Below are 14,419 nucleotides of genomic sequence, written 5' to 3' on the forward strand. Positions count from 1 at the left end.
GAAGGAGAGGGGGGGCAGCTCGGTGGTAAAACCAGGTCAGACTTGACTTTGAGTTTTGAGGAATTTCACTGAACACAACAGACCAACTTTTGACCCCCTTTCTTTATACGATGTTCATATCAAAACAATGCAGTTCTTACATTCCAGGGGAAATCATTTATCACACAAAAACACGAATAAAAAGTTGCACAGATGTTACAAATGATCACTTTAAGTAAAAAAAAAAAAATCAATCATATACTTTCACCCCAAATTAAAGAAATGCCAAAGCAAAAATACATTAACATATACAAACAGGTTTTCCCACACACATTAAAAATAAGTTTTAAACTAGATGTAAATCTGGTTAAGGTGCAGCTGAGGCACTGTTAGTTTTAGCAACAAATTACAGGTTAAATATACAAATTATATAGTGGAATTTCAAAAGAATATAACTGTGTCCAAATTACCAAATTACTGCAGTAGACAGCTGGCCTGAATATGTGAGCTTTAAATGTATTAATGATCGGAGTGTGTTTCATGACCAGCTTACATTTATTAAGATTCAGGTAAAGGCAAGTTTTCATGTTAAAACAATATCAGTGCTAAGAGGGATTTAAAAAGATTTTAGCTGATTTTATCATGCAGGTAACATTATGTTATTTACATCAAATACAAATGAATCAGAAAGCTTACATATTCTGATTTCAACCTGACAAAACTATTGGTATAGATTTTAATTATTATTATTTATTTTAATGGTCTCCATGGTAGATATTTGAAAATGTCCCATCAAAAGTTGGAGCATCCAGAGTTATCAGTATGGTCTAAAGTTCTGCTCTGAATGGTGAGAACTGATCAAACAGTCCTAGTTTATGCACAGAACATTAATATACATTGATGTTGAGAGGAAGTTCTTCAGTCTGTTAATACTTTGACCATAGAATATAACTGATTACAATTAACTGTCCATTCATCAGGACATCTCAAACACAGTTTTTAATAAACATTTTAGCCACCTAAGGATTTTCAGGTAACCATAGAATGTACACTATGTTAATATATCAACATCAACTTTTTTTTATAAAGCACACTTAAAACAACCAAGGTTGGTGCTTGATAGGGTAAACATACAACAATAAAACAGTAATTACAAAGTAAATTTACAGCAATAAAACATTAATTAGAATTTATAGTACTTTATATATTTATTATATCATAGACTATATGATATATAATGATAATAAAATTGCCTAGGATAATAACTGCCTTAACTCGAAGGAAATGCCAAAGAAAAGAGATGTGATTTTAACAATGATTTAAAGCATTTGAGAGTTGGGGCAGTTCTGATGGGGAATGGCAAGTTGTTCCACAGGTTAGGGGCAGCTACACCAAAGGCTGTTACCAGTTTACTGGTGAAATTTATCTACAACTACAAACATTAAAAATGGATGACAATTTAAACACAGGCAGAGTGAGTAGTTACTAATTTGACTTGGTTTGGTTGAAGCCTATTTAGTGTTGCAGGAAGGTTGCCTGGTGTATTTCTCAACTCCTTTTCAGACCAGCATTAATTACCACAGTTTCAGACAAAAAATCACTTTAATTGAATCATTGGCATTAGTGGATTCACTTAGTGGAGCGAAATAAGCCAGCTAGATCAACTGCAGTACTTTAGTAGACAGTCACACCACTAGTTCTCAAACAGTGGCCTTTATTGACCTCAGCAGGAGGGAGAACCAGACCTTTATGTGGGACAGGCTTATATTAGAGACAAGACTTCATTTCTAATTTTCCATGTTCCCCATGTTACTGTTTAAATACCTTTAATATCTTTTAGGGCATTTTCAAGGATACACAAATTAATTTTGCTGTGTCTCTTTATAACGAGACCAGACACTAAGCCAATCCAAAAACCCAGTACAATAACTTTAAGTGCATGAAAAAAATGAAAACAAAAAGATTTTTAGGAAACATTCAGTAACACAAGGTTATTCATATCAGTTTCTGTATTCATCGTCTGTGTAATTGAGGCGATCACGGCTGCCACCATAGTTATTACTGAGTTCAGAAGATTATCACGACTGTTGCGTTAGCGATTGCTGTGGTCTTCAAGGCGATCACGACTGCCACCGTAGCGTTCGCGTTGCTCATCAAGCCTGTCACAACTGCCACCGTAGCGTCCGCGTTGCTCGTCAAGCCTGTCACGACTGCCACCGTAGCGTCCGCGTTGCTCGTCAAGGCGATCACGACTGCCACCGTAGCGTTGGCATTGCTCATCAAGCCTGTCACGACTGCCGCCATAACGGTCACGTTGATCGTCAAGCCTATCACGACTGTCGCCGTAACGGTCACGTTGATCGTCAAGCCTATCACGACTGCCTCCATAACGGTCACGTTGATCGTCAAGCCTATCACGACTGCCTCCATAACGGTCACGTTGATCGTCAAGGCGATCACGACTGCCACCATAACGGTCACATTTATCGTCAAGGCGATCACGACTGCCGCCATAACGGTCACGTTTATCGTCTAGGCGATCACGACTGCCGCCATAACGGTCACGTTGATCATCAAGACGATCACGGCTTCCACGACGGAGATCACGCTGGTCGTCCTGGTCATGTTGAGACTCAATATCACTGTCCTTACCATCATACTTTTCTTTACCACTAATATAACTGTGTTGGTCCTCCTCAAACTTATGTCCAGCTGTTATACTGGAGCTGTTTTGAGGAACAATATTTTTCTCTTCATGCTGGTCGAACTGCTTTGTCTTGCTATTTGACTTGTCGTCCCAGTACTGCTCAGCTTCAGGAGCATTGTCGTCATAAAACTCCACTTCTCCGGGGGAACTAAAAGACAAACAGGAACAAAATAAACACAAGAAAGAGAAAACAGTTAGCCTGGGAGGTAGGATGAATTAATTAAAGCACCTGTAAACACCACTTAGTGTTAATAACAAACAATACATGAACTTAAATGTTGGCGGTAGTTTACAATGGCAGAGCCACACAGGTCATACCATACATACCCTTCAGCATACTTTTCCTTTTTGTCCTTTTTACAGCAGCAACAGAAGATGAGAATCCCCAGGACTACAACACCTGCGAGGACTCCTCCTATTATAGCTGCAGTAGACCCAACGTTCATGCTGCCTGGGGATAAAAGAGATAAGGGGTTTTCACACTACACTTGATCCCTTTTCGGACAGAGTTTATGGCTTTGTTAGCCATTTTTAACTGTTTTTCATAAGCAAATTTGTTTTGAGGGAGAAAGATCACACTTATTTCTAACATGAATTATAATGAGTAAACTAAATTTAAATCAAGATCTTTAAGGTTAAGGTTAAAGATCTTGACAATGTTACATAATAAAATTGTCAATACTGAGGAATAATATGAAATGGGATAGAAAATTCCATAAAACTTATCTAGGGGGCAGTGGCAAACCAACCTCAACATAGTACCTCAATGGTGAATGTGTTAGCAAACTGTTTTAACAGACTACGCCGGTAGGGGCGCCTTTCCACTCTTGCATGGGACATATGCCGTTCTGACATTGTCCTCACTGGAAAAATAACAATATTGGTCATTTGTGCAGCACGCTATTAAAACCCATATTTACATTTATTGTGGCAGCGACCTCTAGTGGTCGTGTAAGGAGGTCGTATGGGTCAAACCGTGGACTTCAGGAGATCAGGTTTCAGTCCCATTTGAAACCAAGTAAATGTTGAGATTTTTAAGTTTCAACTTAAATACCGGTTCAAACTTCCATCCCATGACTTACGTTATTTACTTACTTTAACCCAAACCACAATGTTTTCCTTAACCTAACCAAGTAGTTTTTGTTGACCAAACTTAACCAAACTGCTACAATTTCAATGTTTAAGGTCACATGACTTACATAAAGTGGTTAACGCTGATATGTGTCATTTTGGGAGGCACTGACAAACGACCTATGTTGCTGATTAGGTTGAAGGACTTGTTGGCCATTTTCATTACCAGGCAGATTAAGCACTCAAAGTTCTTAGTCATTTTTTTTTAACAATGGGTTCTAGCTATCTAATTATTGAAAGCTCCATGAATAGGTTGAAACGCTGTGTCCGACTGACTATAAAGGGGATGTTCTAGTCCTATATTGGTGCTTTTTCTAATCTAATTTATGATCCCACAAAATTATGTAGTTAGCTAATGATATGTTGCTTGGCTTTGGAAGTAGCGCTATATTAGCATCACTACTGTAGCTAGTAAGCTAGTTAACTGGACACACTAACTTGCCTCAACAAACACACAGTTTAATCAATTCTTTAGACTTTTACTGTTGTATTTTTGGTTTGGATAAGCAAAAAACAAAAACAGATACCAAGAATAATCCTTACTACAGCTCCATCTATACTGCTTTAACATGTGGAGAAAGCAAAGCTTGACAGACCTGACCTGCTTAGTTGCAGTTACTAAGCCATGACAACTCCTGTTTGGGGAGGTGTTTAGTAAATAGGTAATTGACCATTAACATATCCAGCAGACACAGAGCAAAATTAGCACTGTGTGTCTTTCCACCTGTCTCCTTTAAGCTCTGTTTTGGTCTCCACCAACTTCTTAGAAAAACATCTGGCATTTGGAAACAAGAGAGTGGAATTTGCCACATCAACTAAAGGTGACTAAAAAGCTCAGAGTATCGGAGGTGAAATGGAGTATTGTGTGGCAATTCTCTGTGGTTTAATCATGAACAGGTAAGAAGGTAAATCCTTTTACAACACTTACCAGGCATCACGGCTAAGGTAATGTTACAGCTGGCAGAACCAATTCGATTTGTTGATGTGCAAATGTAGAACCCAGACATTTCTCTTGAAATATTGAAGAGAGATAGAGCTCCATCCGCTGCAACACAATGACATAAATGAGGATAAACAATGCTTAGATGATGGGCTGCTTTGCCATTCTTTACATTGACACTGATGATGAGAAACAAACTGTCCGTAGCCTGCCAAAGATGTGTGCTTCAAAGTAACACATGGAATGAAATGCATACTTTCGGTTGTCTTAGGTGGAAATGTTCTGGGAGTATTGTCCACACTGTAGCTCCTCCATTCAGACACAGGTTTTGGGGATCCCTCCTCAGACAGGCAGGTGAGGGTGATGTTTTGAAAGTACTCTGCTTTTCCCTGAATCTTGCAAATTGGCGTAGAGGGAGCCACTTAAAGAAAACAAATACTTTAACATGGAAATTTAACGTCACTTTATCACAAGACCACTACATTAAATACAGAATTGATTTTACATCTTCATGTAGACACAACATATAAATATAATAGACAGATAACTAGACTTGCATGTCAGTGGTTAATTCTCACCCAGGACCAAAAGGGAAGTGGTGGCAGCTGTTGTTCCCTCATCATCATTGGGGACCTTAACACTGCATCGGTAACGGCGGCTGTCCTGTACGGTCACCTTTGTTAAGCGGAGTGTGCTCACTTTTCTGACGATGTCAACCTCCATAAAGGCTCTGCCTTCATAAGCAGGTGCAATGTCAACCGGATTGTTTAAAAAGTAGGTGGCAACGGATTTCTAAAAAAATAAACACAAACATATTTTACAGAGATCTCTGCTCCACATGATATAATATTAAAATATCATGATAATGCTGGCTCAGTATTCAGCTGTATCATAATAAATGTGGTGGCGTAGTTCACCATGACATTATGTAAAGTTAAAGTATAGAGGGTATTGTATGCTGTTCAGTATGGAACTCCAAATAGTTCAATGTTCAATGTTCATTGTTATTAAAATAATAAAAAACATTGTCAAATTAATAATGATATGAATAAATTGTGTAAAATAAATTAATTTGTCAAGAATTTGTGAAATAATTGTACTTAATATGAAATGTTATTTCTTCATTCATTTCCAAAATAACAGCACTTTTACATTTTTATAGTTCAAAATTACTTTGAGGTTGTTGCTCTAGCTAACAGGAACTAACAGGCTAATTCTGGCAATAGTTGTTGAGCTATCTAAGAGAGGCAGGTGGTATATGATTGGCTAAAAGGTAATTACCCCTGTCATGAAAAGTGACATTTATAAAAATAAAATGTACCATTATGAAAAGTGAAATAAATAGTGTCATGAAATACAAGTTTCATCGGGATAAATGCCATTATGAAATAATAGCAGACTTCTGAAAAAGGATATTTTGAAATAAAAATGACATGAAATTCCTGTAAAACTCGGTAATAATAGGAATAATTTCAACAAATGATTAAACAGCATTTTATAATAATGAATTCAGTTTAAATATTTTCTTAAAGTATTTCACAAATTCTTTAATTTATACATTTTCCTCAGTTTATTCATGGGATTAATCATTTAATAATTATTCCTTTATTTAAGATTGATAACTTTGGAGTGTGATTGTACACAAAGTAAAGACCTGTGGTGCAAATGTTTGATTTTGGGCTGTATAAATAAAATGTTATCAATAGATTACACCATCAACAGAAAAATAGTCTGCTACTATTTTAATAATTGTCAAAGAAAAAGTAATTTTTCAAATGAAAATGCCAAACTTTCCCCACTTTCACCCTGTCAATTGTAAAGATACACTGCTTTTAAACATCCTATATGATAGTAAATTGAATATCTTAAGTTTATGGCCCGTCATTTAGTAAGCAGTTTGATGACTTCACTTTAGACTTGCAACTTGTCAAAAAATACTAAAACTATTTTTAAAAACATTTTACTAATAAAGAAAATAATCTGGATATTAATCAATAATGTTGATAATCTTTAGTTGCACTGTATCAACTAAAGATTATTACACACATTCTTCATTTTCATTTTCATCTGATAGGCCCTGTGTGCATGGTGGGTTATGAGCAGGAAGCCATCTTGACTGACTCACTTAATCATTGTCCACTGGACAAAGGTCAAAACCACTACATAGGGAGGAACTTGTATGGTGTAAATTTGGAACTTATCAAGTATCACATTCAGTAAAAGCATAGGACACCTCCTTACAGAAACTGTTACTCACTACAGTGAGTCATTCATTTTAAGATATGACAATGGCGCAGTCTTGAAATGAATATAATCTATATTGTTATAAACATCAGGATATAATTTTCCCAGTGTGGGTCAATGTAACACCACAGTAATGGGTTAATTTTACCCAGTACCAATGGGTTGTTTTGACCCAGTGCTCATGGAACAAACATGTTGTGTTGGGTGTTTTTTTAGCGACAGGTAAAGTTAACCCATTATTGTGTCTGTGCTGCATTGGCCCACATAGGGTAAATTTTTAACACAGTGATTTTTTCTGTGTAATTATAAGATTGAAGATGTTAATAAATTGGAAGCTACACATAATAGAAATATGAATGGAAATGTTACTGAAGGGATATTAAATGGGTACTCCTAAAATAAAGTTGGGGGACAGATTTAAAATAATCAAATCATCAGAGAGCTCCAAAAATGCTGGATCATACACTTCCTCAAATCTTTTGTTTGTTAAAACAAAAGATCTGCATTTGAGCTGCTTTTGACCTCCCTTTCAGGTAAGCACCCACATGTCACACCCCATGACACTCAAGTTTGTTCTCCAAATATGGAGGAGTTGACTTTTTTGCACAGTATGCTGTATTAAGAAGATGTTTTAACCACACATTGTGCATGCAGCTATAGTTAAAGCTCTCACAATTGCATCATTGATGTTGTAAGGGTAAGCTTCCCATGTGAGGACGAGTGCAGTGAAGTCTGGTCTGGCTGGGACGAAGGAACATGTCAAGGTAATGTCACCCCCGCTTGCAACCTCATATTCTCTCTCTGGAATAGAAACCTGCATACTCCAGCAGCAGGGAAGTGCTAAAATAAAAAAGAAATACATAATAACAGATATCAATCTCTTTCCCGGTCATAGTCAATTATTTGGTGTTTTTCCAAAAGTATTAACATCAACTTATGTAATGTGGTATTGGGAGACATAGTAAAACTGATTAACAGATTAAATATGACCAACTTCATCTACAAAATGTTTGTACAACTATATATAATATACAATATGTTTCTTTTAAGGCAAACTGAGTAAACGTTTTCACCTACAGGTCTTTTATGAGTAAAACATAATCCTACTTCCGGTTGAGTAGCAAGAAGTTGGATTAATGATTAACACTGGTGATTATACCACAAAGGTGTGGTAGTACTTTGTAGAAAATAGAAGAAATACAAGCATAAAGCTTACCTGTGAATATCAGAAATATTTTTTGCCATCCAAGCCTCCTGTGTTTTGTCATTGCTAAAAGAGGATAAAAATGTCCAGCCTTTAAAATATCTGAAATTGATGCTCTCAGCCCAAGAGCGAGTGCCCGCCTAACCTTCACAGTGAACAACCAGGTATGGAGAAGTTGACTCTTCCAGGTAGTAAGTCAACAGCAATAGGTCACATGTCACCTGAGGGCCAATCATTGATCAGTTTTCTCTTTGATTAAAGAAATAAATGCGATGGGCGAGGGTGGCGGGGCTGAACAAGAAGAATGGCTTAAATAATAAAATATAACATATAAAGACGGAAAACAGACTCTTCATTGAAAGACAGATAACACCTATCTGAAAAATATAATTTAACTGATCAAAGTCAGTAACTAAATTTGATTCTCTCTTTAGCTCAACAGTTTCACCTCAACACCTTCCCAGAAAAATATACTCACCGGCCACTTTATTAGGTACACCTTGCTAGAACTGGGTTGGACCCCCTTTTGCCTTCTGATCTGCCTTAATTTTTCGTGGCATACTTTCAACAAGGTGTTAAAACAACAACATTCCTCAGAGACTTTGGTCCATATTGACATGATAGCATCACACAGTTGCTGCAGATTTGTTGGCTGCACATCTATGATGCGAATCTCCCGTTCCACCACATCCCAAAGGTGCTCTATTGGATTGAGATCTGGTGACTGTGAAGGCCACTGGAATACGGTGAACTTAGTACTAAGGGACCTAAATTGTGCCAAGAAAATATCCCCCACACCATTACACCACCACCAGACTGAACCATTGATACAAGGCAGGATGGATCCATGCTTTCATGTTGTTTGCGCCAAATTCTACCATCTGAATGTCACCGCTGAAATCGTGACTCCTTAGGCCAGGTAACGTTTTTCCAATCATTTTTTGTCTAATTTTGGTGAACCTGTGGGAATTGTAGCCTCAGTTTCCTGTTCCTGTGAGAGGAGTGGCACCCGGTGTGGTATTCTGCTGCTGTAGCCCATCTGCTTATTGAGTTATTTGAGTTACTCTTGCCTTTCTGTTAACTCTTCAGTCTGCCCATTCTCCTCTGACCTGTGACTGTCGTGATTTGGCTTGCTGCCTCCCCTGTCCTAGTGTGTTCTGTCAGTTTTCCCTGTCCCTTGTGTTTTTGTTTTGTCATCTATCTGTCCTGTGTTATGGGGGCATGATGCTCTTGGTTCTCTCTCTCCTCATTAGGACACCTGTGGCTTCCTACTCACTTGAAGCAGATTCTGCAATGACCTCTACTGTTTTAAACCCTGGCTTTTCAACCAGTCTCTGCCAGATCGTCCATTCACCCAAGTGGTAACACTTGCTATGGCCAGCTTTACTCTGCTTTTGAATCTCTTGTTTTGATCCTTGTCTGACTTTGCATGTTTTTGCTCCTGCTCCAGATACCCAATTCAGTTCTGAAAGCCCAGCCTGGCCTGAGCCGAATAATTTTTTGGACCAGCCTCTTGCCTGTCTGCCCGTATTCAGCCCCAGTCTCACAGAGGATTTAAAAGCACCTTTCTTACCTATTGTTCAATAAAACCTCTGTACCTGTTTCTAACCGTGCCTCCGTGTCTGCTCCTAGACAGCCCAGCCTAACACTGACCTCAACAATGCACTTTTGTCCACACAACTGCCGCTCACTGGATCTTTTCTCTTTTTCGGACCATTTTCTGTAAACCCTAGAGATGGTTGTGCGTGAAAATCCCAGTAGATCAGCAGTTTCTGAAATACTCAGACCAGCCTGTCTAGCACCAACAACCATGCCATGTTCAGAGTCATTTAAATCCCCTTTTTCTTCATTCTGGTGCTCGGTTTAAACTTCAGCAAGTTGTCTTGACCACGTCTGCATGCCTAATTGTATTGAGTTGGTGCCATGTTATTGACTGATTAGCTATTTGTGTTAACAAGCAATTTAACAGGTGTACCTAATAAAGTGGCTGGTGAGTGTATATCCTGCTGTATATTTTAAATTGACATCTGATGTTGTACTCAGTTTGACCTGCAGGCTGCAGTATTGGACTGACAGGAAAGCAGCAAGTGTTCAATACATCATCGTGTATCACTAATCTGTAAATCTCTCATGTCACAAACAATACAAAAAGAGCAAATCTAATCAATAATGACCTTTGATTCTGTTGCTTTAACCTGCTATGGTATATCAGTTTGAACCATTACAGCCAGATGAAAGGCAGAAGTTGTGACTAGAAACCAGACCTCTTAACTGATGCTTTGTTTATAAAATATGATAATTTTATAAGACTTGCAGTGTATTGGGAGATAGATGACATTGGTAACAAGATAGTGCCTTTATTCAGTGGCTTTGGGGGTATGAGGTTCCAGATTTAGGCTTGACTCCGGACAGTGTCACAGTCCTACGTTGACCGACAGCTTGTCAACTGTGGTAAAGTATTCAGTCTGTCATTATGTTAAGCCTATGACAGCCTATGAAAGAGCGAGAGGAATCTTCTACATGTCTACATGTGCAAAAGGGACATACTACCCACTCCATAAACTGAATAGATAAATCAAAAGGTGTTTTCATAAAAAGCTAAGCAAAAGACAATAATGACTTTCTCCACACTAATTATATTGTTTCTTTTAAACAGTGATGGAAGAAATATTACGTTTTTTTACTTGCATAAAAGTACCAATATAAAATACGCCATTACAGGTGAAAGTCCTGTGTTCAAATGTACAGAAATATAAGCAAATTATTTAAAGTGTCAAAAGTAAAAATACTGGTTGTGCAGACAAATGGCCCCTATGACTGATATATTATTATATATGAAAGTATTACATTGTTAATACTGATGCATCAATGTGTAAGTGTTAACTGTCACCTTTAGTCCAGTGTTTCCCAACCTAAGGGTCTGGCCCACTCGAAAGGGTCATGAGATAAATCTGAGTGAACCTGAGATGATTAATGGGGTTGAAAAGAAGACAAAGTTCTGTTTCATAACTCTGCTCATTCAAAAATAAAAAGCTGCTTAGGCCATCGCCATCTTGGCAGTCCCTGACTCTGGCTAATCCAGAAAAATGGGGTGAGCAAAGAGCTGGAGCTGAGGCGGGCCGAATTAAGCCTGGTTGCTGAACCACCTGAGAGGGAACCCTCCTGTCACTCAAAGCGACCATGTCCAATTATGCATAAGCCTTAATATAATTTAAAAAGGTAAGTAAAGAAAAAGAAGAAGAGTAAGAAAAGCAACTAGTAATTATAGCTATAGCTATGAGATGAATATAGTGGAATCAAAAATGTGAAAGATTTCCCTGTATTCCCTTCTCAACTGTAGTGGAATCGAAGTAAAAGTTGCATAAAATTAATCTAGTCAAGTTAAGTACAAGTACATTAAAAAGGTAAAGCATAGTACTTGAGTAACTGGTTCAAAATGCTGCCGCTTGTCTCCTCACTGGAACTCGTAAGCGTGACCACATCACCCCAGTTCTTGCCTCCCTTCACTGGCTCCCAGTTCATTTTAGGATTTATTTTAAGATTCTATCGTTTGTTCTTAAAATTCTCCATGGACTGACTCCAGCCTATATTGGTGATCTATTGAAGCCTTCAAGGTCATTAAGGTCCGCAAACCAGTCACTTCTTGCTGTCCCCAAACATGGCTCAAGAACAGGGGGGATCGAGCTTTCTCAGCCCCCGAGACTGTGTGAATGAACTTTGTGTCAGACTGGCCCCCCAGCCTTCCAGTTTTTAAATCGTGGCATAAAACTCACTTTTACTCTTTGGCTTTTAATCTGGGATGAGTGCATGTTTCATGTTTTTATAGGTTTGTATTGATTCATGTCAATGTAAAGCACTTTGGTCAACCTGGTTGTTTTTAAATGTGCTTTATAAATAAAGTTAGATAGGATTGAGTAAATGTTACTTTCCACCACTTTGACTCAATACATACAATGAGGTATATGTTCATGTGAACTGAATAAAGTATGAAAACATAATCAAAAAATTAGCATCATCATAAACAACTCTAGGCATTATTCTCTAAGCCTCCTGGGTGATTATTGTTTTTGGATGTTAATAAATGAGAAGCCACGTACATAACCAATCCAAAAGCAACCACTTACTGGTGTGGTCAATTTAAAGAATAAAGTTTACTGACAAGTTTGCACATACAAGGCATACATAGCAAAAGATATTAAAAAATAAAAAGCAAGCACTGCAAAAGTAAAGAAACAGAAATATAAAACAGAAAAATGTAATGACAAATCAAACATCATACAAAATATGTACAATGTACTGTATCTGTTTTTATGAAAGAGCTTTACAGACAGCAGGAATATGCAAAATATTGTCCAAAGAATTTGCAAAAATTCATAGTGTGAAGTATGAGGAATATGTGTAATGTACAGAGATAATAATTCAAACGATGTATGTTAATGTAATAATGCATTGAGACAGATGTGAAGTCTATACGTTAATGTAATGTGTGGAGCCTTGGCCTGCTGCAGACAGGAAGAAACTCAATATGTACCATGTAATGAGTATTAAAACAATATTGTAATTGAGACAGGGCCACATAGATAAAAATGCATCGCCCGCTTCAGTTGCTGTAGTACGTTCGTGGTGCAAAACTGCAATTAATCAAGTTACCACAACCAAGTGAAATTCGGTGAGCGTGGGACTCACTGCCCCGTTAGCTAGTTGGTAATCAAGACTTGTGGATAAGGGTAAAACATGCAAAACTACTGGTACGATCCTTTACAAATGCATGTTTCAAGTGTTAACTAATCTGCACACTGAGTGAGCGAATCATGGAAGGTGATGTCATCTATTGGGTGATACTGGTATATTAATATCAGATCAATGTGCAAAATGCAGGAAGTGGCTAGGATTAACGGAAATGTGTCCCCACTTCACATCCCTACATATAAGAGAAGTGAAATTTCCTTTCTCTGGTCATGGCAAGGTCATCAACAAATCTGACAATTTCTCTTTCTTTTTTGTTTATTTTTAGGAGGGATGTTAAAATATATTAGGATACATGGTATCTGGACATCTAGGAGACTGAACCAAGCAAATACTTTATCAGTAAGAAGTCGGTGATAAATAAAGTACCAGAGATGACAAACTCCAACTACATAAAATAAAAAGTCATTTTCATCAGGGGATAACACAAAATGTAATGAACAAGACACAGAGGACAACAGCACGCTACTATAACATTATTCTAATGCTTCTTCATGCTTTGTACTGTAGGCTATATGATTTTAAAAATGTTCTGGAGATAAAACGTATTTTAATCAAATCAAAATGTCAAACCAAAAATGGGGAACATTTTGCTGCACTTAGATTTCCAGCCAGATCTAAAACTCCAGTCAGTTTTTTATGCATGTTGAGTAATACTGCAGTATTTTTGGGTACAATAATCTTACTCATAACTCCGCCGTTATTCCTATCTTTATACGTCTGGGTCTGAGTCAGAGATAAAGATGATGGTAATTATGACACATTAGGCCTGTATATATTTATTCGTCTCTAAAGATTGAGAATGTCTGCAAACAAACTTTAAGGGGCAAAATTGTCCTGTTATATAAATAGATTTGACTTTACTTGACCAAATCAGATTCAGAATCAGAAATAATTTTATTGATCCCCAAGGGAAAATTCCTTTGTCACAATTGCTCAGCTTGCATGTCAAGACAATAAAGTAGAAATATAATAAAATATACAAATTTAAATATAAAATCTAATATAAGTGTAGATATTTACATTATTTTACAGCAAACAGAAATGTAATGACAAATAGAAGGGATGAATTAAATAGCAGTCTAATAGTAATAATGAGTGCAGGTAGAGTTAATGGATACAAATAGGCCGAACATAAGGACTTTAGATATGTACCGTATTTCAAGTATTAACAGAAGTGGCATGATAAATAGTAGTAGTGAAATCAAGGCTCAACTAACAGTTTCAGTACTTGTGCTATTTTATTGTTGTTGTTGATGGTAAACCTGGTAACCTTTGGGATCCACCCAAATTCACAGTTTAACAAAACCTAGCTGATTATTTAAGTATGTAAATAAGACACAGACAACAACACCCCCCACACACTCGTCTGTCTCTATTTTGCCCAGATCCTGCTGAGTGTGCGCGTGTCTGTGCACGCACGCGTGTGTGTATGTGTGTATGCGTGTAGCACTGGCAGGCTCAGGGC

At 37.5% G+C, this 14,419-nt stretch overlaps 1 protein-coding gene across 1 annotated transcript; it reads right to left on the reverse strand.

Annotated features, from left to right (window-relative positions):
• Window positions 1–84: 84 nt before the first annotated feature.
• gpa33b (glycoprotein A33 (transmembrane), paralog b) lies at window positions 85–8,652 on the reverse strand. Its single transcript, XM_038720945.1, has 7 exons — window positions 8,218–8,652; window positions 7,675–7,841; window positions 5,336–5,549; window positions 5,014–5,178; window positions 4,746–4,862; window positions 3,014–3,137; window positions 85–2,834 (listed from the first exon to the last, which is right to left on the reverse strand). The coding sequence occupies exons 1-7, from the start codon at window positions 8,267–8,269 to the stop codon at window positions 2,072–2,074; spliced, it is 1,602 nt and encodes a 533-aa protein (XP_038576873.1). The 5' UTR covers window positions 8,270–8,652; the 3' UTR covers window positions 85–2,071.
• Between the last annotated feature and the right edge of the window lie 5,767 nt (window positions 8,653–14,419).

Source organism: Micropterus salmoides, unplaced genomic scaffold (genome assembly GCF_014851395.1).
Source record: "Micropterus salmoides isolate LMB-PRFRI ecotype aquatic unplaced genomic scaffold, ASM1485139v1 Ms_hic_scaffold_15, whole genome shotgun sequence".
Lineage (NCBI taxonomy): Eukaryota > Metazoa > Chordata > Actinopteri > Centrarchiformes > Centrarchidae > Micropterus > Micropterus salmoides.